Here is a 22,855-nt window from a genome sequence, read left to right on the forward strand (position 1 = left end):
TGTGTGTGTGTGTGTTTTGGGTGCGAGCTGTTGCAGTGTGTGCTTGCATGAGTGGGTTTGGACTTGGGATGGTATGTGAATGGCTGACTGTGCACGCTTTTACTGTAGTCCTTGGTGAGCACAGAGAGGAGAGGTATTAATATTGTTCAATTTAAAAAAGAGACCAACAAAGATGTTTAGATGTTACAGCTACAGTTATGGGGTTAGTCCAGATGGGTGAAGACAGCCAAATTAGCAGGTGAATACAGGAGGTGTGAGTCAGGAAAGGATGGTGCAAATCTGGGAGAGACTGACCGAGCACACCAGATCAGCACAGACGAGCTAGTTTTACCGTTAGGAAACCTGCTGCATCGCTGTTAACAATCTCCAAAAACTGCTTCTCAGTTAAGTCTTGAAAGGCAACATCACATTTCAGAGCCCTTATTAGGTCAAAAAAGGAAACGTAAAGACATTAAACTGATGAAAATATCCCTAAATAATAGTCATAATTTAACTCAAATGTAAACATTTTTAGATTACAAAATCTACTGTGCAAATGGGTGTAGTGCTACCCTCCAGATAAAGCATTGCATCTCTATAGCTACAACATCACAGTGTCCAAACCTGGCTTTTGAGGCAAAACATCGTCATTGAGATATTCACTGAAGTTGCCAGTCGCACGAAGGGTGGTGGTGGTGGTGGTGGTGGTGATTCAGAAAGGAGTTGTTTTTTTTGTATTGTGTGCAGTCACATCAAGACTTTGAAGAGTGATAGTTTAGTTGCGCCGCTAAGAATGACCTATTTGGTTGGTTGAATCTAATTGGATATGTTTACAGCAGTGTTTTGATGATTATATTTTTAAAATTAAGTTTATATATTTAGTTGCTTTCTGGCAGATGTCACGTAAATTAATTTAACTGCTGCTGTACTTAGTAAGTATCTGCTAGAGACGCACAGACGTGGTAGTTCGCATTAACCTCAGTCAATCTATCAATCAATCAGCCTTGGAAACTGTGATTCTAAAATCAAACAGCTAGTTAAGACTAAGTGGTTTGTTGTGACCTGAGTTTCATTTTGTTGCTGCATCATCTCTCAGCGCTCAAATCATGCAATTTGGGAACAAACAAACTGAGTCCACAACATCGATCCCACCGGTGGGCAGAGTTCAGCAAAGGCATGCACAGGTCAGTCCACCACGGCAGGAAATAAACAAACGGTGTGAGTGAACAAGGCCAGAAAGAGAGAAGAAAAAAAGAAAAAAAAAAGGGTGGGTTGGGGGGGGATGTGCTGAGTGTGATGTCATGGTGTGGTCACTCAGTGCTTGGAGAGTTGCTTCTCCGCTGACTCCCCTGTCTCCCTTCCCCTGGTCCCCCCATACCATCTCTGTCTGCCGCACCTCAAAGGCTGGCTCCTCCCCCTCCTGCTCTCCCCCTTCGTCTTCCTCACCAATGTGGCAGCTCTGAAGGAGGATCACAGAAATTCAGGAACAAGATCGCATCACATTCAATAATCTGTGCACTTGTACTTTCTGTGTGAAGCTCAGTGACCCTCCAGAAGTCTTACCTTTGCCATAATATCAGCATATGACATATAGAGATGGTCAACGTCAAGTTTACTGTAGCGAGAAAACAGAAAACGGGAATCATCGAGTGCCCCTGAGGAACAGGTCACGAAGCTCAGCAGCAGAAGAGGAAAGATGCTCTCACGTCTTTTCTGTGAGAGCTGTGCGGCTGAAATGAAGAATCAGCTGATGAAGGGGGTCAGGCTTCGTCTCGGTCTCCTCCTCTTCTTCCTCCTCTTCTTCCAAGGCCTTCTAATCATGGGAACCATGACACACCCTTTCAGTATACACCGCACGCCCAGTTGCGCGTGTCAAGAGTTAAGGCGATCGGGACTTACTGATAAGTCGTCAATCATCTTGTCTTCAAATGAGTAACCCTCGGTCTCCAACCAGTTGCGCTTGTAGGCGTCCAAGAACATGTTAGTCGCCCTGTGCCTGTGAGAAGAGACGTCACTGACAGTTAGGGAGGGTTGGACCAACTAATGTAAAGCTTTCTAACTCTATTGTAGATATTTGTTTTTCTTAAGAACGTAGGAAATTCTTACGTAGGGACGTTATAGAGAGGCGTCATCCTGAAACAGGCCACCACTGCCCTGCGGCGCTGTTTAGACAGCAGCTTGTGCCACACCATTTTCTTTGACTTGAAGGGATGCTCAGTCTGAAGCAAAGAGACATCGACTGAGGAAAATCCTGCTCGAGGATATTTAACAGCGTTGTCCACACTGAGGCGTTACCCGGCAGGCAAATATGGGTTACTCACCACCTCAATGTGGTACAGGACGGCCGACACCTCCTGCACCCTTTTCACCACCTTCTCGGGGACCTCAGCATCTTCAGCTTTACCGGCCATCTCCTTATAAAGAGACATCTGCCAGCGCATAGCTGGGTCCTCCACCTGAAAGCACACATGTAAGGAATGTACAATGCATGTAAATAGATTCACAAGAGAATTTGTTTATTTCTTATCTTCTTTGATAAAAAAAAAAAAAAAAAACAATGAAAAAGTATACTCACCTTGCCTTGCAGATGCAGATTGTTGTGCAAGAACTCCCTCACCTCTTCATCTGTGTCTTTCTACAAGGTCAGACACAAAGATTCAGGGCATATTTATACTTTTGTGTGTTCATTCCAGAAAATCAAGGTGTCCTAGAGATTTCAAATTCCCAAAAGAAAAGCAAACTGAGCTCTGAACAATATTCTTTTGTATGAGAAAATGATAGAAATGCATTATTTCATATTTTGAATCAAAATCTGTACAGTGAGACAAATGAAGCTCTCCCATGATTGGACACAACATATTCAGCAAATCGCCTTCAAACACATCAAAGTACCAGTGAGTATCTGATCTTGGCGAGATTGATGAGCTCCTGGTCTGCAGGAGAGCACATATTGAGGCCGATGGGAAGCATCTTCTTTAATGCTGCTACGATAAGGGAGGTCTGGACAGAGTATCGATCCCCCCGCCGCTTCTTCTTGGTACGCTCCTGCTCTGAGCCTCCAGACTGAAGACAGAGACAGAGTTCAAACCAACAGATCACTTCCTGGTTAAAAAGCACCTAACGCCTCACAAAATTTAAGAATCCCCCGTTTTGATTTGTGAGGATTTGCGACGTCAGAGGCTTTCGAAAATATTAAACAAAACATTCATGAGGACAAACTACGACTGACACAAAACACAACAGGATAGGAAGAGATAACAAGAACCAACTGTCCAGTAACATTTTACACAATATCATGACATGCTGATAGAGAGAAATCAAATCAAAAATAATTATTCTACAGTTGAAATACTAACAACAACATTTTCCTGAAAACATCAATATTTTTGCATGTTTCAGGTGCTGCGTCAGCTGCAGTTGTTACACACAATGCAGCCTCACTGTTAGTATTGCAGTGGCCAGACAGGGTACGTCCTGTCTGCAGGACATCACAAAGAACAGCGCAAGTCTACGCGGTCAGCTCCGTCGCCCCGGAGCTCTTCTCACACCCTCCCGTCCTCAGGCTGCCAATGCTCATTACTGACCATTGTCTGACATCGCAGCGGCCTCTCTGTCCTCAGTGTGGGGGGGAGGAGGGGAGGGCACCGAGAGGCATTGCGATGATCAGACAACAGGAAGCCACGACAGTAATGCCCATGTGAAAGCCGAGGAAAGGAGGTTTAACTTACAGCAACCATTTAAAACATAAAATCAAACACTGATTAGATATTGAAGTATTTAACAATTTAATGGGGTCAATGAACATGACATGGAGTGACGAGTCCAGTTAGTATGTATGATGACAACTATCTGGTCGATAGCTTCAGTTTCCTCCGACAGTGCTGCTGATGGACCTATAAATGTGATGTAGACGGTGAGGAAAGGTGTGGACGAAGCCAATGGTAATACTGAAAAGAGAAGAGTCCCCCAGCGCAGTAATCTTTAACAAAAAAGCTGGAAAAAAATCCAAGCGTTAATGACAAAATCTCAACATCAAAGGGGGCACAGTAGCACGGGCTCCACAACTCTGTCCAACAGGGACGACCTGAAGGCAAACTGTTCACGGATCAAACCAATGATCGTGCTGCGATGGTGCTCGGCTGCAGGAGTGCGCGCACCGAAAACAGACACACAACCGCTCAGCCGAGCACCATGAAAACCTATCAGGCCACTACGATCTACAGCAAAGAGCTTTCATCAAGCCGCTCCAGACCCCGACTCACACACACACACACACAAAAAACACTCACACTGACGTCACACATACAGTAGATGTCCCATTCACAGAAAACACTTTCACCAGCAGCAGTTTCAACTTCAATATACTGTTACACTTCATCCTTTTACCCGCCGATGTGTGGGGAGTTCCCTCCTGACAGTAACTGTGTGTACGACCCTGTTTGTGTGTGTGTGTGTGTGTGTGTGTGTGTGTGTGTGTGTGTGTGTGTGTGTGTGTGTGTGTGTGTGTGTGTGTGTGTGTGTGTGAATTTTGGGGTCTGTTTACAAGAAGTGTGGCAGTCCAGGGGAGAGCTTGATGAAATGCCTCCCCAAACTCAAGGGTGCCATGCGATCAGCACAGCGCTCGTGCACAAACACAGTCTAACCTCTCCATCTCCGGCCTAGTGGCCCAGCGTCCAACCCCGACACAGGATACAAGGAGAAAACACAGTTAGCAACACTCCTAAAGAGCCTGAAGGGCAGACTGTACACTGCCTCTCACATTGTCCTGGAAAAGGGTGTTATTAGTTCTAGAAAATTATAATTTTAAAATGATTATTGTTTACAGAATAATCACTTACTTGATGTTCTTATCAATAGTAACTCAAAGGAAATAAAGGAAATAAATCTTTTTCCACTTGGAATGGATGGTGTTCGTGAAACATTCATTATGAGAGTTTAGTTTCTTAATGTGTTTCAGCTCAAACTAAGATGTAGGTGAACTGAACATCTAAATAACAGCCAAAGATTTCCTTGTCTATTTTATTTGCGTGTCCACTCTTACCTTGCTCATCTTGCTCTTACTATCAGCAGTCAGGAAGGACATGTTGTTGATCTCGTTCATCACCACAAAGTTCTGCTCCTCCCTCTTAAAGTTCTGCAATAGATAACACAAGAAATATGTTAAGATGTAAAAGACGAGACAGAAATCCCCAAAAACAGAAAGGAATTAAAAGAAAATAAGAAGACTCACGTGGGATTTGGACCAGAAAATGAAGACCTCTCCCACCATCCTGAAAAGTTCCTCTGCATCTGGGTCTGGACACGTCAGCCATCTTGCCCTACAGACAAAGACAGCAATATATTGTAAAAGTGTGGGAAATTGGTATATGTTGTATTTTGCAAACAATCTTGTACTTGCAGTTTTGCAAATAACAAACGTTAAATCCATTATTTATCTCCTTAGATGCAGTGAAGTATTTTGATCGTTCTTTCCATCTACAGATTGCAGCACAAACAGTGTGTTATCTCCTTTCTTTAATCGCTAAAGTATACACAGAACGTATTATAACACTGTATGCTGATGACGTTGTACTTTTCTTTCAAACCCAGAACAACCAAACTGCATTGGTTGATCATTTTTAAAGCTTTATATTTCTCTCGCAATAAAGATTTGAAAAAGTTTTCATGCAGGTGATGTCACCTCAAGCAATAGACAAAGGTAGCTCTTTACTCGATTTTGTGGTTTTGTTTTCCAAATCAAATATGATAATCGTGTGTTATAAAGAAAACCAACACTCGATGATTGTAAGTCACTCAGGAGAACAGTACCTGCTATTGTCCACGTAGCGGATGAGCAAAGGGTAGAGGGCGTACAAGTCCCGACACAGCACAGCAAACTCATCTCGGATGGTCCCGTTCTCGCTGTCCATCTCCGTTTTGCCCTCCATGCGCAGCTGGTCCTCCTCTGCCACCACCTTTCCTGAGCGCTTCTTCAGCTTCTCCATGGTGGGGATGAAGTGGGATTTCAGCATCTCTGGTTTCGCCCTGCTGACAATGGGCTGGGCGAACACTGGACAAGGGGTAAACAGGAATCAATAGTAACAGGAGTGGTGGCCTGAAGATCACCTGACAGCATTCTGGCATTTTGTAAAACTTCTGCTCACTGACCTGCTAATCTCTTCATCCAGGAGGCCTCATCTATACCCAGGTTGTTAACCACAATCTTCATGATGCTACCCAGCAGCTGGTTGAGATGCTCCGAGGTGACAGAGGTGCAGAGCTGGTCCTCCAGGTCAGGGAAGTTCTCCAGGCCCCTCTCCCACCAGCGAGGGAGGTAGTTACACAACATGGGCAGCGTGATCTCAATCACATGGGGCATTTCTGTGTAGCGAGCTCCGGACTCAGCCAGGTCGTGGATCTCCTTCATCAGGATCTCCAGCTCTGGGATGTCAGGACACAGCTCCTCGACTTTACTGGGAAGACCCAGAACTGAGGAGAATAGATGCAGTAAAAGACAAGGTGTAATGAACTATTAACACGGAATTGAATGCATGTCAAATAAAATGTATAGGCAATGTTGTGCAAGAGATGGAAACAGAGAAAACGGTAAAACCCACTGGTTCTCTCTCTGGGAGTTTTGGTCGTGTACACAGAAAACATGTTGAATTCATTCAGTGCCGGCTCAAGGAAGGCGACTGGCATGGCGGCTGCTAAGTGGGCCAAACACTCTCCAAGAGCGGGTCGCTGCCTGCACAGGAGAAAAATACCGTACAATCCTCATAAAATGCTAAATGAGTCTTGCATGCACATGCACGTTAATATTTTTACTGCTAAAGGAAGGACAGAAGGTTTTTGGTGTACAAGCTTATGACTGCCAGCTACATAAATTAAAATGATAATTAAATTGTAATGTTTTTGGACTTGTTTTTAAAGTGTCATATATCCGCAGAGGTTTCTACTCACTTCTCTACATGCGGAGTCTTCACAGTGCCCAAAGAGTAGATGCTGCACATTAAACGATAGCAGGATATTTGCAAGTCGTCCACTGAGGATTTAGAAATGAGAGGCGGCGCATCAGCTTTGAGTTCGAGCCATGAGGAACAAATGATGAACTGTTGACTTCACTCACTCATGACGTCATCTCCGAACTGGTGCTGGGCAATGTGGTCGAACAGTGACGTGAGGACAGGCAGCAGGGCATTGGTGGTGTAGCTGATGTTCTGGGACACACCTTTGACCTACACGATCACAAACATAAATACAAATAACAGTACACAAGAAAATGTATTGAATATATGCGCACTGTGCAAACACAAGGTCATAGCAGACCTGGTTTCTACTGGACACTTTGCCCAGTTTCAGATTCTCCACCATCTTCTCAATGTCATCAGCAGCACTCTCAAAGAACTGACGCAGGCCAGCCTTCACGATCTCGGGGCCAGATTTCATAACCGTCCTTTAAAAGGAAACCGAAGAAAAGTCAAACAAAGATGTAGATGATCTCATTTATTTAATTTTTTTATTTGATCTCTGCCTGGTGAAACGATGAGGGTGTGATTCAAACAGATTGTGAGTTACCTGGCATCCAGTGATCGTGAGAGAATGTGCAGACAGTTTACCACTGCACCCGCATCCGTTCCTGAAAACAGAAAAGCAAAGATGCTTGGTCAGTGCTGTCCTTCATGTCTAATCCACTTTTTAAAAGAGCTCAGTTTACTGTAAAGGCCAGATTTATTCATACGATAAATTCATCTTAAAAGCTCTGCATTAAAACAGAAAACAGGATAGATGGTTACAGAGCGTGTTAGAACCGGTTAGAAACCCAGTATTTTTCTTTACTATTAAATACAAAGCCAACAGATAATTATGGAAAATATGAACTACGTTGTATATGTATATTACGCTACATTAAAAAAAAAAAAAACATTTCCGAAGTGTATCACCACCATTATGCAGTTTGACTTGGGTACTTTTCAAGTGGTAGTTTTATCCTGTACGAAGTGATACTGGTGAGCAAAGCGAGAGAAATACAGGCTCACCACGAAGTGTCTACTGGCAAAAACAGGAGTGACTGTTTAAGACAAACATGGTGGTGACAGGGAGCAGAATGGTAATAAAGCATCTACTCCCTCATACAAGCCAAGCTAGGAACACATCACAGAGCTGCAGTACAATGCCATTTATGGATACCTGATACAATTACAGATATTCATGCCCTCACTTTGTGAGTACCAATCTCAGTCTAGGCCGTAAAAACCAAAAAACACAACTTTTAAATGACGAGATTGCAGAGAACATTGAAGCCAAGCAGAAGCTGAGCTAAAGAGAGAGAGAGAGAGAAGCATTAGACATGAAGATTCAGTTAGGTGGGAGGAGGAAAAGTGAAGATGGGAGGACGGACTCAATGTCAATCTGTTGATTAGTATGTAAATGGGGAGGGTGGGCGGGAAGACTGGCAGAAGTAAGGAGAAATAAAATACAGAGGGACAGAGATGGTGACAGGGCGCGAAGCCACCATGCAAATTCCTTACCAAAGAGAGATACTCTGTGCCTCACCAAAGCAGCCAACTTACAGAAGATACTGAGGTAGGAGGAGAAAAGAGGAAAAGGAGGGGGAAAGAGGGAGGATGATGAGGGGAATCAGGGCAGGAGAAATGTTTGAAGTACACAGAAAGCAAAAAGGGAGGTCAAGGAAATAACAGATATTGCACAATAGGAGAGAGAGATGGAGGGACGTGGTAGAAGGAGAGGACAGACACTGTCACTACCTAAAGGGAAGGTCCATGGTAAACAGGTCAAGTCACATAATCCAGAGAACAACCCAGTCTTTCAGATATGATTTCACTGCACGTACCTCGCAATCATCTCCTTCTCCTTGTTGGAGGAATGCCCTCCACTGCCGAGTACTTTAGCAGGGGTGGAGAGGAAGTACAAGCAGTGGTTCTTGAAGTACTGATTTACCAGAGGCAAGAGGATCTATAAAACAACAACCAAAGATAAAATATTCATTACAGAAAGTAACTTCAAGAAGCACAAAATGACAGAAGATGATATATTATGTATGACATTTCTGTAACGACAAGGAATCCCTTTCTCCCTGAGGCGTCAAAACAACATTTTAATATGCGTGTGTAAAAGTATAAAGTATCTCACCTTGGCAAAGAATTTGATCTCTTGTTCGTGCGGTGACTTCTCCACTCGACCGCTGCTCACCACAGCCTCTGTTAAAAATACAAAATAATAAATAAGTTACGCCTTATTTTGGCACTGGAATAAATGGCCTTGCCAACACTACTCAGTGTTGTCTCAAACCACAGTACCGAGATGAGCGATGAACTCCTGGGCGATGTCCATCCATTTAAGAAGCTTCTGCAGGAAGCCATAAGCAAAACGCTTCTCAATGGAGGAAATGTCCTGCTCCATGTCCTTCAGACCCCTGAGGACGGAAAACAGAAATGGAAGTGAAAGAGAAACACAGAACTATCACAGAAAGAATGAATCCTAAACACGTGACACCATTCATCTTTACCTCGTCACAGCATATCCATTGAGCTGCAGGAACTTGAGCAGGTCCTGAGCTTTCTCCCTGTCTCTGGCCTTCTCCTTCGCCGTCAGGGTGTCATAAGGCACAAGCAAAGGATGGGTGCCACCACCTAACAGGAGCACAAGTCATGTTGGAAATCAACAAACTAGTAATCGTGACTAAAAATAAAAAATGATAATTTCAGGAAGGGTTCCTGCCTTTGGCCTGCAGCTCCAACTTCTTCTTCCGGCCCCACGTGTTGTGGTAGTTCTCTGCCAGCTGCTCGGCCATAGACTACATGCAGAGGAGGAGAAAATGAACCTGCTCAGTTCCTTCCAGGTGTCAAGACAAAATGCCAGATCCATCAGTCCTGTAAAATACTGACAGAAGTATACATACCTGCAGCTCTCTGGACAGAGCCATTCCTGCGATGTCTACAGGCTGAGGGTTGTAGCCGTGACTGGGATCATAAGTGGCCTGAAAGCACACAAAAAAAGAAAACACACCATAAGTTGAACAGTTTCCATCTGGACCTCGAGAGAACTTCATGAAAAGGGAACTGCCTTAATTTCCCCACTGCATAACCAATTTAATTAAGTCCAAATGAGAATTTATACTGCAGAAATCTTTATAATAATAGTGTGAACACTCATTTACATACTCCTTTATATTCTGTTATGATCCGCGGAGTTCGATATTATGACATTATTCACATTTTAAATAACAGAATTGAGTTTTTAAGGGACCAGAATAGTAAAAAGACTATTATAATAACAATAGTAATATTAATAATATTAAGCCAGTCCAGACGGCTAAGAGATCCATCATTGCTTTTTTTTTTTGGTATACTTGTATAAGAACCATCCTATCCAACATGACCAATCAGGAAAGGCGGTGTCAGTAATTCTCCAGGATACCGAATGATGTTTCGCTGCTCTCTCTTTACCTGAGCAGTCTGGGAGATCTTGCGTGTGGTGGCCTTCTTCTCCACTTCTACCTCTCCATCCCTGGCTTTGTCCAAAGTCCACTCCCACGCCAGCATGGCTTTGACGGATTCTTTAATGGGCCAACGGTAGATCTCCTTGTCCTGAGAAGCAAGAGAGAGCAGGGCTTAAATACATTCAGAAAGCCTGTGAAACACAGGGCTGCTCCAAAACTTCAAAGGAAAAAACATCGGTACCTTTTCAGAGAAGGTTTTGTAAGGCCGCAGCATCGGGTGAGTCTTGCCGTTCTCATCCAGCACCTCTCCGTAGGTCCAGTTGTTCTGAATCTGGAAATCCATTTGACCATTGAGGGAATCATTACAAATAACAGTTTTGAATAACAAATGAGGACTTAATTTATATCTAATATTCAGAACTGACCTTTTCAAAAGCCCATTTGTCATGAGTGTGTTCTGCATACTTGTTTATGAAAGCATCCAGCCTCTCTGGGATGATGGTGCTGTAAAAAAATTAAATATGATATCTAATATTGCAGAGTATAACCTATAAACTGAACTGAACTTTGTATTGTCACTATTAGTGTAATAATAATTATATAAATAAAAAAATAATTATTAACAGGAATTACACTAATTCTCTGTGCTTAGGTCATAGAGCTTCTTCACAGGTACTGATTTTTATTTGAAAAAATAAATGTGCAATGAAGTTTAAAATATTATTACATTAACAGCATAAATCATTCTGAATCATAAAAAGATTTCCGGTCAAATATGTGTCCAGAACAACATACAAACAAATCGCTGACTGAGCATCTTCTGAATAATTTAACAAGACAACAACACAAACTTAATGTCAAATCAAAACCTCCATAAGAGTTTGGTGTGTATTACGTTTAGTTATTGTATATTTTTAGCAGGTAAGTATTTAAACTGCATCACAGTGTATTTATAGTTGTTTTCCGGAGGTTGCTGTGTTTTGTAAAAGTCCTTGTCTCAGAGCTCACTTAGTGGTCTCCACTGGTTTGGGGTCAAAGTTGCCTTCAGCGTCCACGGAGGCCTTTTTCTCGGTGTTAGAGGAGAAGGTGGCGTCCACATAGTCAGGAGGGATGGCTCCTGCTATAGCACAGAGGCAGGGCATGGCAATCTTGAAAAGCTCTGCATCATATTTCTAGAGTTTAAATTGACAGCAGAGAAGCAAAGTTACTAATTGCATGAGCTTAAATCATGTGATTTTGTACAAGGGGACCAACAAGATACTAATTTGTGACCTTGTGTGCCAACGATTCAAAGATTCCCCAAAAGAGTTTCCTGGAAAGATGCAGCTCCTCCTCAGAGGTCACACCGAAGTTCGCCCATCCGTTTGGCAAGCAGTAGTACTTCCAACAGCGCTCATAGTGATTGGTCAGCAGCTGAAATAAAGAAACCACGCAGTGAAATACAAAGGAGAAAATTGTTTTATATATATGTTACACACAAATAGAAAAATAGACATGCAAGACCATAACACAATCTTTGAAATCTGAATCTGAACTAAATGCACTTTAAACACAGATTTATATTAATTATATTCCATTCTGTATTTTTCCAATATCTACAAATTAAAGAAAAAATAAAACAAACGCTGTACAATTCAACAGACCTTGAGAGGCATCTTCGCATATTCATTGAGGATGGGAACATCAAACACCAGCCGTCTCAGCAGATGTTGCAGCATCGAGGGTCGGAGGTACCTGCGAACGTCGCCAAAAAGATTCATGAGAAACGCTTTTAAAAAAAAAAAAGAAAGGTTATTGTTCCGTTTATGTCCTGTGTTCCCATTCGAATTAAATAATTTTTTTGTATTTAAATAAATATAAAATGAAGATTTCTTTGTATCATATATTTTCCCTTCCCAAATAGTATAACATTTTGTCTCAATAGTTTGTTTTCAGTACTGACTTGCAGAGCGACATGAGGCACTCCTCAATAACGTCCCTCTGAGCCTTGGTCAGGGCTCGGCCGCGGGACAGACGGTAAATGGTGTGAAGCATGGAGTCGATCATGATGGCTCGATGGTCCGTCCCAGCAAACAAAGGGGCACACTTGGTGAGAAGAGGCAGAACGGCCGAACAGAGGTAGCGGTTCAGTGCCAAGGCCATTTCTGTTGTGCTGAACGCCACCTAAAATCAGAGGACAACAGAAAAACTGCTCGTGCTGACTGCAATACTCCAGAGACAGATGGTAGATGACAGGAGTAAAATGTACACTCTCACCGTATCCAGAGAAGCTGAAGCTCTCATGTCAGGCAGGAAGCCAACCTCCAGCACATGAAGCAAGAAGTCCTGGTTATCAATACCATAGACTCTGTCAAGGAACAGCACCATGGAGGCCTTGTGGTCCGGCACAAAACTGGCTGACATCTTGGGCTCAATAATCTGAGTATCTGTTGTAACGGACAAAGGAAATCACACAAGCAGGAGGATAAAAATATATTCCCACAACATATCTATTTACAGTGCATTCAACATGATTCTAAGTTTGTACTTTACCTTTGCCGTGTGAAGGAATCTGCACCGACAGGCTGATAACTCCCACCAGGTCCTCTATGGGCACCAGAGACCTCAGGATGGCCCTGATTCTCAGAGCTTCACCCTTGCCTGCTTGGATCAACTGTAGGTGTGAAAATGTATGAATCAAACCTTTACTCATCAATGACCTCGTGGGCCATTGTTCCCGGAGATTTAGGAGTAATGAGTGTGTTAAAAGCTGCTTTACTCACATGCATCTCAGGGGCACAGCGACCCAGCAGATCGATGAGAGCCGAGTAGAAGGACATGATGGCGTTTCCCAGATGCACACGGTTCTCCTCGTGCTGTTCCTCACCACCGAACCTGCCCGTCAGGAAAACATCTTTTTTCATTATGAGATTGAATTGCACTGCTTTGAAACTTACTGATACAAAATATGGTTGATGAATGTATTTGTCTAAATTGATATCAGTTGAATCATGTGATATTGGTGACCGAGCCCGTGTGAGGAAGTATCATCTCTACTACACCAGCACTTACATGAAGCGTCTGTCTTTCTTGACAGTGGGTCCATCTCTCGCTGGGTCCTCTGAGATCTTGATGGCCTCCTCCATGGCGGCCAGCAGACCGTTACCACCCTCTCCTCTCAGGGCCGGGCCGAAGCACTCGGGGCGCCGGATGAGCAGACGCACCACTACGTTGGCGTTCTCCTCCACGCTCTCTCCTGAGAGGAGCCGGAGTACAAATGTTTGAGACAGCTCCTCACAACTCAAAATTGCAAACGTCAGCGGTACTCTATACGATAGTGGAAGCTGACCGTTAACAAAGACGGCAAAGCGGAGGAAATCCAGGTATCGCTCTCCTCCACAGGGGTTCCAGCCGATGTCAGGGTAGCCCTTAGACAAGAGCATCGGACACATCTGCAGTCCGCAGCCCGCCAAGTATGTCACCACCTACATCAGCATGCACATGTGGGAGAACAATAGAGATCCTAAGCCGACAGTTTCACTGCGCCCTTTCTTGTGTCTTAGGTTTTGTTTTCTCAAACCATTTCCAGGTCCTGCTCTTGCAAAGCCAAAGCCAACTCATTGTTGTCGATGCAGGAGGCTGCAGCCACATCCAGAGGGGTCGACCCACGCATGCCTGCATATGGAGAATAAATGCAGTTCATGTAGCAGCACCTGAATTTTTTACAGCGTCCAACACGTTGAAATATGTTTGTTGAGAACACTTTTCACTGCATGTTAAGTCTTTACGTTTAAACCTGTTCATAAACACGCAAATTAAACACAGATGAATCCACTTTTTAGAATAGAAATTTCACTGACCCAAGCCGATGCCACTGTTCTGCAACAGGTAGCTCAGATGGTCAAACATCGAGCGCTGGTTCTGTCGGCTGATGCGACAGAAGTAACACAGGAAACGACAGCAGTTGGTCACCATCTGGGGGAATCGGATCTCCTGGAGGGAAAAAAGCGGAAACGTTGTCAGAGGCATGCAGTGTTATGTGTAGCAGTGGTGGAAACAAGAAATGTGAAAGCTTAGACTGATTAGGAGGTTTTACCTTCGAGTCTCCACCTCCACCCAACACATTGACCATCACCTCCATGACGGTCTCGTGCATACCGAGAGCTCTCATCAGATTGGGGTGCTGGTAGAACAACTTGTTGTTCATGATGTTCCTGAACAAAGTCCAAAAAGCACATGTTACATTTCACAGTTAAGCTGTTTGTCCTGATAACACGTTAAGAAACAATGACAGATGGATACAGGATGAAACACCACAGAGGACGAACCATTTCACAAAAATAACTAATAAAATGGGAATAGTAGATATAATCTAAAACATATTGGTTCAATAATTATCACTGAATGACAAGTCAAAAGCACATACTATCACACCCATACTGACCCGATGCTCTGGATCATCAGCCGCTCCTCTTCAGGACCCATCTGGACAATGAGCAGCGAGCGGATCTGTCCCAAACACTCGAGCAGGTCCATGGTGTCCTGGACGGACACGGCGTTGATGGCGTAGGCTTTGGGCAGCGCTCGGATCAGCTCGCCGAGGTTGTCGTACTGTCTGTGGAGCAGGCTGAACATCAGACGCACCAGCTCCGGGTTCTGGATGAAGGACTCCTGGGCCCAGTGGATCATGGTGTGGGAGATCAGTTCCTGAAGGGTGCCTGGATGAAGTGAACAAAGAGAGTGTCATCAATTATGTTTGACTATTGTGAATTTATACGAGCAAATGTTTTTATTTTTAATATAAAAGTAGTAGTTTATCTTACTGGGTTTCAGTTCTTCCTCAACCTCAGGCTTCTCCTCATCATTCGTCTTCTTGCGCAAGCTCTTAACCTTGTCCACCAAACTGAAGAGTCGGCCCCTCAATGAGGTGTCCACCTCTTCCTCTTCTGCCTCTTCCTCAATATGGATACCTATGTGTAAAATAAGAAAACAGCATCAAAACATAAAAAAATAACAAAAAAACCAGTCATTTACATCTTAAGGGAATAAATATGTACAGAAAACACAAATACACAGAGAGAATTTCTCACCGCAGTGAAGCAGGAGGTCGTTGTGGAAGTATCCCAGAGTGTCGCGCACTGCCTCAGGAACCGGACTGTCTTCATCCTCTGGACTGTGTTTAAAGTTGGTCAGTAAAAGAACCTTGAAAGGGAGCACAGTAAGACAACCACATCAGCATATTTGGCCTGTTTGCTTCTTTGCATTATGATAAGCATATATTGAGGTTACTTGGGGTCTTTTGTTGTTGTTGTTGGTTTCTGAATAACACACGTGGCATAAACATTTCTTATCAGATTTCAAAAACTAATTTTAGCATAAGTTATCACTACCCAAACTTGAGAAGCAAATATGATCCAGTCTATTTACAGTAAATTCAAAACTCATAACGCACGTCTGGTAAATCCAAAGATTGTTTCTTGACGGTAGAATTAGTACCTGGTCATGAGGCGGTGAACGGAACTCGCGGGTCTTGCGTGCAGTCTCGGCGGCCGACATGGTGAAGGCTCTCATTAGCTGGTTGTAACGCACACGCTGATTGCCCTGAATATCGTGGACAAACTGGTCGGAGTAGGCCACGATGGCCTCCACTCGGTGCCTCAGCTCGCAGTCGCAGAAGTACTGCAGGAGGGTGCACATCTGAGAGAGGGAGAGGACGTAAAAAAGCAGGAGTTTAAGGATGTAGAATTTGTGACATGTTTAAAGTTGTCAGTATCAGCTCTCTAAAATAAATATTAATATAAGTCCCACACTATATAATATAATATCACACTGACCTGTAGTTTAACAGACTCCGGCAGCTTCATCTGGAGTAGCCCCTCCTCCGGAGCCTCCTCTTCCTCTTTTGCTTCTGCTTCCAAAACTTCTGCCTCTTTCTCCTCCTCTGCTTTCTCTCCATCCACTTTTCCTCCTTTGCCCTCCTCCTTTCCTTCCTCCGTAGGCTCCGCCTCTTCCTCCCCATGCTCTCCCTTCTCCTGATCTTTTGGCTCCTCCTCTTCCTCGTCTCCGACCCCTTCGTCCTCCAGCTCGGCGTCATCTGCCTCCTCCTTTGCTTCCTCACTTTCTCCTTTGGCAGCTTCACCCTCCTCAGCTTCCTCCGCTTCCTTTCCACTGAAAACATTGGGATCGATCATCTTGAGGATGTGCTTGGTGTCCTCATCGTTGAAGATGCCCATCATAAGCAGCGTGCTGATCAGCTTTAGGATCGGGACGAAGTGAAACTCCACACTGCCTCCAACCGGATCCCGCATGGCCTGGCTGCCATCCAGCACAGCCTCTGTTAACATGCTGATCGCCCTGGTTTTCAGATCCTGCAGAAGCATAATACAAAGAAATAAGCAAAACCCAACAAAAATGTGAAAACATTTTTCTCCCAGGCTATCAGTCTCTTGCTTCTTACCTGCAGAGGGAAGACGGGGCTAAGAGTGTACAAGTCAGGGTCTGTGCCAACAAAGTTGATGGATGAGAAATGCAGCTTTGGCCGTAAGCAGGTGGTGAGGCCGACGCCTGGCAGAGAATGGGCCTTCTTTGCATCGGGGTAGAGGTGGATGCTGAGTGTCTCCGTGGTCATGGGGACGATGAACTCCCTGTTGGTTCCCAGGCGTGCCCGTTTGGCCGATTCCAGGTGGATGCTGATGAGCAGGTCGTAGTAGCCGCTGCGGAGAGGTCCTGGCAGGTAGGTGTTCTCGGTGGAGTAGAAAAGCTGGGATTCGTCCACGTGGCTGCACAGCGCATGAGCCACTCGGTTGTTCCCCAGTGCGCACACGGCGCAGTAGAGCATGAGTGTGTGGTAGTGAAACTTCATCAGGTCCTGACGCTCCGACAGCTCCAGGATGTCAATACACCTGTTATTAAAAAAAAAAAAAAAAAAAAGACATACTCATAGATCAATGCTGTTTAGGTAACTGTGGTCAGTACATGGCAAATATTGCAATCATAAGATAGGTTCTTTATTGTCATTGTATATAAATACACAACAAAATTTAGTTTGACAGCATTCCTCTTGGCAACTTCAACAACAAAAAAATAGAAGATTAAACAGATAAAATATATAAATACAGAAGATATGAATGTCTCTGTACAGAAACTATCAACACTACACAAATTATTGCACTTTTCCTTAAATTATAGCAGCAGTAGCAGTTCAATCTTTGTTTGTATCCCTGAAGAGGAAGGGTGGGCGGTTTGGCTTAACACATACATTGTAACAGGTATATGTAAATTCTACTGCATCGAAATCCTCCTCCCAAAACGACACCTACAGTATAAGCTCCATGAATTCATTATGTTATAGCTCCACATTTTTAAAATATATTTTCCCATTTCAACTTGTGTTGAACTTTGATCAAATCTTGCATAATGTACATTTGAAAAGACCTGGGGATCAGTGATCTGCCACTTACATTTTTCACCAAAACTCAAATCACTATCAATGCATCATGGGAAAATTTCAGGTACCAATCGCACACTCGGGAGGGCTGCCTGATGGGGCTTCTGTTTCTGACCTGTTCTCCTCTGGGATGTGCAGCGCCATCATGATGAGAGGTTCAGTACACTCCACCATCCAGCCCAGCCTCTCGCTGACTTTGCCCACTTCCGGGTTGAGGAAGTGATTGGGCATTCGGCTCCAGATAACCGGCGTGAGCATCTGGACATCCAGCCTGGGAGGACACTGGGGGACCGGGTTCTTCCGTTCGCTGCGGAACATCGCTGCTGAGATGGGCATGATGTTCTGATATAAGAGAGAGACAGAGGAGGGGAGGTTTACAATAACAGAAAGGATAGTTAAAAAAAAAAAAAAAAAAAAAAAAATTATAGTAAACTATAAGTTTTGAAATAGGGAGAAAAACAATAGATGAAAATTAGACAATTAGGAAAGAGGAAAGATATTAGAGACGATGAGGTAAATGCCATTTAAACATCCATAACAATGAATACATTTAATCTGAACAGAAACACCAAGTCACCAATAAGTGAGTCAAACCCATTTTCATGGACCTTGATCCATTCAGACAGGCCACTAATGAGGGCTTGACCCCCGGTACCATGCTGATCTGGATGGACGAGAGTAGCTTCTGACCTTGAGTTTTCCCAGCTCCAGCTGCACCATGTTCTGATTGGAGGGCTGAATGAAGACGGCAGGGAACAGCTTGGTGTTTGGCTCCACCTGAAACAACACACCCCTGGGTTTTACTGATCCACAGTAATTTAACTCAACTTAGAAAATGACACACATTCACTGCGCAGACTTTCTTTACCTGGTAGAAGGTGTTGATCTCCTTTCCGTTGGCTGTAAAGGTCATGAGACCTGTTGCCAGGTCGACCAGGCAGCCAACCACCATGTCCTCCTGGCTGAAGCGGGTCTGCTGATTGCTGACCAGGTCGCCACCCCACACCATGTAACAGTTGCTGTGCTTCATGCTGGGGGAAAAAAGCAAAAACAGCAAATACAATGTGAAGTTAAAACTCAGCTCAAGTAAACTGATCCGTTCTTTATATAACTTAAAAAAAAAAAAAATGGGGTTGATCCAAAGAGCTTAACAGAAAATACCAAAACAAAGGAGACAACAACAATATATCTTTGTCATTTCTGTCTGCTGGTAGTTTCTACTCTCAGCACATGTGAATAAAACATGTAGTCTGAAGTAAGATTAAATAAATATTAACTATATATACTTCAAATTTAGAGATGCTTGTTGTTGCTCTAGTCAATAAAATAGCATTTACATGTGCGAAAGACTGACCTGTCGTGTATGTTGCCTCTGTCATCTCCCACAGTGATGGTGACGCAGCGCACTTTGGAGAGGTCAAAGGTCGGATCATACTGGTGGTAGTCAGGAGTGACCCAGCCAACCCAAACACCAGAGGGCTCCTGCCCAGCGAAGATCCTCAAAGAGTAGTAATACTGAAAGAAAGAAGAATATTAGATGTTTCACTCAGCGGGGAAAAAAACCTCTCTAACAGCAGTCGTATCGAAGTATCTATACTTACTATTAATAATAACTTAAATAGTACGATGTTTTACCAGATTTCTGATAAATTGGAGGGATCATTTTCACATGTGCTAGAACTCTAACGTTAGCAGAGAATTATGTTTATCTCACGGTGGTGGTGCTTAAGATGATCTCAGGGTCATCTCTGTCATCAGGGACCACATCTTCCACCAAACGTGGCACCGTTGGAGGAGCAGGAGGAGGTGAAAGAGGTGTCATGGCCGCCTTCTTGGCTTTGGAGAAAAAGCTGTTGTGCACAGAAGATAAAGGTTTATTCCGAATTGATTTAAAAAAAATTAACAGACTCAACTCAAGTTCACTGGCTTTAATTTCTAAAAAAAAAAAATTAAAAATTAAAAAAATTAAAAAAAATCACAGGATATAACGTCAGTCCACTGCATGCAGATTGAGAAAACAAAAGGACAAATAGGGAGTTGAATCAAGCTCTTGCTTGATGGGGGAGTAGAAAATGTCTGTATTCTTACATAAAACATCGTTAACATTCGGCAGGCTTGTTCCTGCTCTCTGATGACACAAAATGCCAAACTTACCCTTGTTTCTTTCCCTTTTCCGACATTGTGTCCTTCTCATTTTCCACAAAGATCTCCTTAGCAACAGACGGCTCCTTCTTTTCTTCATCCTGCTCCTTGCGACTGGCAGACTTCTTCAGAACTTCAAACTCTGAGTCCGGCTCCACGACTACGACCTCCTCCTCGGGTATGGTGAGGGCGCGGGTGAGAGGGGTAGTGCCTGCCGGGACCTTGAATGTCTCGTGGAACTGGACGGGCATGCTCAGTCTGAGGAACATCATATCAGTGTTGGCATTCTGAGAGCCAAAGGTCTTGTGGGTCAGCTTCAGACAGGGGGCGCTGTCCACAGTCCCATCCACACGGGACACCTGGGAGACAACATGTTTAAACATAACTTATCTCATTTCAAGGTTCTAACATTATTAAACATGAGATATGTCAATAAATAGTTACCTCAATATGATTGCGCTCAGTTGGTATGGGCACAAACTGGGGCAAACTTTTACTGAACCACATGGTAATGTCTCGCTTCATATTGATGGCAAAAGGTTCAAATCCTTCCTGCAGGCCACAGATGGCAAAGTAGCGAAGGCTGCTGACATTTTGACCGAGATTAATCCTTCCAATCTGAGACAGGCCCAATGCGCACACAGGGATAAAACCTGAAGAGCCAAACCAACGGAAAGCAACTTGTAAAATATTTTTAGACTGGCGTAAAGTTACATTATAATAAACTGGAGAAACAGCTTACAAAGTCCAGAGATTCTGCAACTGATGCAGATCAAAAGAGGTAAAGTAGTCATAAACTCTCACCTTCCCCAATTTCAATGTCCTTGAAAGCCATCTCCGAGCCCGAGTCACTGATCAGCATCTCTCCGTTGAGCGTGAACATAATGTTCATCTCAGTCAGGTCAATCATACAACCAACGACATCACCTGACAGCCACTGGCGACCAAACGGATCATTGCCAACATGCCATCTTTGAGCCTGGACATCAAAATAATACATCGTCAAATTACTACAGAGACATCACTTTCAGGCTATGATGCACTCAAATAATCTTTTCTAGCTACAACAACTTGTCATGGTTTTATTCTTATTTCAGACTCATCTTGATTTTTTTTTTTTTTTGCTTCTATGCAAGATTACTGAAGTTTGGTTTCCCAAAGGCTAAAAGGGACTTTCCTTGTCAAAGTGTTTCTACAGTTCTATATTTTTAATAGTTTGACTGTAAGTGGATTTACTGAGATGGACATAAAAGTCTTATTTATATTCAAAAAGTTTTGGAAGATGTTGAAAAAAAAAGTACACATTTTACTATTAATAAGCACTTGATTTAGTCTAAATTTGATCAGAGTGTACTGAAGATGATGAAACTAAGGTGAACTTAAGAGATGTGAACTGACCTTATTGCCATTAAAGACGTAGGCCAACTCATCTGCTCCCAGCTCGGTGTCCGAGCGGACACTCGGACGTGCCCAGCCCACTCTCATCTCCCCCGTGGTCAATGCCTCAAACTCAAAGTACCACTTCCCCTGGGTGACACCGTACGACTTCTCCGCCCTGAAGATTCGTACTTTGTCCCCACGGATGTTCTCGAGGCCGTGGCCGGCTGCAGCGAAAGAGGGAAAAGATGACGGGTAAGAAATAAAAGGAAGGAAAATGTCATTGACGGTGTTGAAGAAGTCTGAAATTGCCTGATATTCTGACATCAATCAACACGTGTTAGCATGAAGCTAAGATGACTTACAGCTCTCCTGATCTGGAGGCTCAATATTGTAGCCGTAGCCAATGAGGGTGCGGACAGCGTTGTTGACACTGTCTCGGTTGGTTTTCTTAGTTCTCTCGTCCAGCAGGTTGTAAGGTACCAGACGAGGGTTACGCTTATTCATGATGTCCTGAGGAGAGTAACGGAACAAAGGTTGAAATCAAGAAAAAAATAAGAAAAAAGGTGTGACAGCTCATGTTTACATTGTTTGCAAAAGGAAATTAAACGCTGGAGAAGCAGCGGGTGAGTCTCAGTTGGATTATACTTGTATACATCGGCATCATCAATATGAATAAATTAGAGCCACCAGAGTTTCCAAAAATGGATTTACTATGGATTGGACTGGACAAGGATTGGAAAACGGTCACCTGCACAATGCTGTAGGTCCATCCTTGCCGTACCCGGTCCCTCGCCCACACATTATGCCCATTTTCTGCCAGTTTTTCTACAAGCTGATTCTGGTTTGGTGTCAGTTTCACATGGTTGAGATCAAGCGGGGCAGGCTTGTATCCATTGGTCATCACATAGCTAAAAAGACAGACCGGGTCATATTCAGATATGCATAAAAGATAATGTAGTGAGTCGGTTTGTACAGTGAGAAATATTTTTGTCTCCGTACGTCTTGGGCAGCTTAATCTTCTTCAGATTCTCCTCTGCTTTCTCATCACCCATACCGACATGGCAACCCAGCGCCAGGAGAGTCCTGTGGGACAAAATGGACAAAGGCATTACCACAGGAATATGAACCTCTCCCTTTGACCCTTACACCTCTCAAACTCATAACCCCCAACACAAACTCAAATACTCACTTGAGAGTCTCGCCCGACATTTGCAGGTTGTAGTTCCTCTCTGGTTCAGGCAGACTAAGGAAGTCCACCAGACAAGGATGGAGCTTCTTGTTGTCATCCCTGAACTGCGGGCAAAGATGAAGGTATTATTCTCACAAATCTGAAATATGACCCATTATTCATGCTTTGTTTGCCTCAATATAACATTGTCTTGTGTTAAATAAATTGGATTGAAGCAAAACATGAATCAGTCTCTCCTACTCTCTCAGTCAATGTGTCTGCTGCAGAGTAACATTTCAATAAAAATGGCATGTTTGCC

The 22,855-nt window shown here is 43.6% G+C and overlaps 1 protein-coding gene across 8 annotated transcripts in view; it reads right to left on the bottom strand.

Annotated features, from left to right (window-relative positions):
• ryr1b (ryanodine receptor 1b (skeletal)) overlaps positions 1-22,855 on the bottom strand; it is a 64,513-nt gene that overhangs the window by 17,239 nt on the left and 24,419 nt on the right. For 3 of the 8 annotated variants that reach the window (XM_069720970.1, XM_069720968.1, XM_069720965.1), the window contains exons 22-80: positions 22,558-22,661; positions 22,368-22,451; positions 22,117-22,276; positions 21,731-21,878; positions 21,387-21,592; positions 20,793-20,967; positions 20,433-20,641; positions 20,001-20,347; positions 19,561-19,696; positions 19,201-19,361; positions 18,715-18,877; positions 18,537-18,623; positions 17,962-18,188; positions 16,857-17,301; positions 16,234-16,767; positions 15,896-16,096; positions 15,490-15,601; positions 15,223-15,369; positions 14,844-15,117; positions 14,496-14,613; positions 14,260-14,392; positions 13,980-14,074; positions 13,749-13,884; positions 13,472-13,655; positions 13,183-13,294; positions 12,953-13,073; positions 12,677-12,846; positions 12,363-12,583; positions 12,064-12,154; positions 11,693-11,833; positions 11,429-11,592; positions 10,846-10,924; positions 10,662-10,751; positions 10,428-10,568; positions 9,881-9,958; positions 9,700-9,775; positions 9,488-9,611; positions 9,279-9,394; positions 9,112-9,179; positions 8,813-8,934; positions 8,490-8,539; positions 7,537-7,597; positions 7,288-7,414; positions 7,088-7,196; positions 6,922-7,003; positions 6,576-6,706; positions 6,127-6,447; positions 5,788-6,028; positions 5,210-5,297; positions 5,021-5,113; positions 4,623-4,637; positions 2,872-3,042; positions 2,555-2,614; positions 2,301-2,435; positions 2,086-2,198; positions 1,879-1,975; positions 1,686-1,792; positions 1,543-1,594; positions 1,358-1,438 (exon numbers count right to left, since the gene is read on the bottom strand). In XM_069720970.1, the coding sequence (XP_069577071.1) occupies positions 1,358-1,438; positions 1,543-1,594; positions 1,686-1,792; positions 1,879-1,975; positions 2,086-2,198; positions 2,301-2,435; positions 2,555-2,614; positions 2,872-3,042; positions 4,623-4,637; positions 5,021-5,113; positions 5,210-5,297; positions 5,788-6,028; positions 6,127-6,447; positions 6,576-6,706; positions 6,922-7,003; positions 7,088-7,196; positions 7,288-7,414; positions 7,537-7,597; positions 8,490-8,539; positions 8,813-8,934; positions 9,112-9,179; positions 9,279-9,394; positions 9,488-9,611; positions 9,700-9,775; positions 9,881-9,958; positions 10,428-10,568; positions 10,662-10,751; positions 10,846-10,924; positions 11,429-11,592; positions 11,693-11,833; positions 12,064-12,154; positions 12,363-12,583; positions 12,677-12,846; positions 12,953-13,073; positions 13,183-13,294; positions 13,472-13,655; positions 13,749-13,884; positions 13,980-14,074; positions 14,260-14,392; positions 14,496-14,613; positions 14,844-15,117; positions 15,223-15,369; positions 15,490-15,601; positions 15,896-16,096; positions 16,234-16,767; positions 16,857-17,301; positions 17,962-18,188; positions 18,537-18,623; positions 18,715-18,877; positions 19,201-19,361; positions 19,561-19,696; positions 20,001-20,347; positions 20,433-20,641; positions 20,793-20,967; positions 21,387-21,592; positions 21,731-21,878; positions 22,117-22,276; positions 22,368-22,451; positions 22,558-22,661 (8,634 nt within the window). The remainder of the gene's footprint in view (positions 1-1,357; positions 1,439-1,542; positions 1,595-1,685; positions 1,793-1,878; positions 1,976-2,085; positions 2,199-2,300; positions 2,436-2,554; positions 2,615-2,871; positions 3,043-4,622; positions 4,638-5,020; positions 5,114-5,209; positions 5,298-5,787; positions 6,029-6,126; positions 6,448-6,575; positions 6,707-6,921; positions 7,004-7,087; positions 7,197-7,287; positions 7,415-7,536; positions 7,598-8,489; positions 8,540-8,812; positions 8,935-9,111; positions 9,180-9,278; positions 9,395-9,487; positions 9,612-9,699; positions 9,776-9,880; positions 9,959-10,427; positions 10,569-10,661; positions 10,752-10,845; positions 10,925-11,428; positions 11,593-11,692; positions 11,834-12,063; positions 12,155-12,362; positions 12,584-12,676; positions 12,847-12,952; positions 13,074-13,182; positions 13,295-13,471; positions 13,656-13,748; positions 13,885-13,979; positions 14,075-14,259; positions 14,393-14,495; positions 14,614-14,843; positions 15,118-15,222; positions 15,370-15,489; positions 15,602-15,895; positions 16,097-16,233; positions 16,768-16,856; positions 17,302-17,961; positions 18,189-18,536; positions 18,624-18,714; positions 18,878-19,200; positions 19,362-19,560; positions 19,697-20,000; positions 20,348-20,432; positions 20,642-20,792; positions 20,968-21,386; positions 21,593-21,730; positions 21,879-22,116; positions 22,277-22,367; positions 22,452-22,557; positions 22,662-22,855) is intronic. The other 5 variants (XM_069720967.1, XM_069720973.1, XM_069720972.1 and 2 more) reach the window with 3 other exon arrangements.

Source organism: Brachyistius frenatus, unplaced genomic scaffold (genome assembly GCF_029030835.1).
Source record: "Brachyistius frenatus isolate BFR_SWC_R1_liver_20210118 unplaced genomic scaffold, ASM2903083v1 Contig_254, whole genome shotgun sequence".
Classification (NCBI taxonomy): domain Eukaryota; kingdom Metazoa; phylum Chordata; class Actinopteri; family Embiotocidae; genus Brachyistius; species Brachyistius frenatus.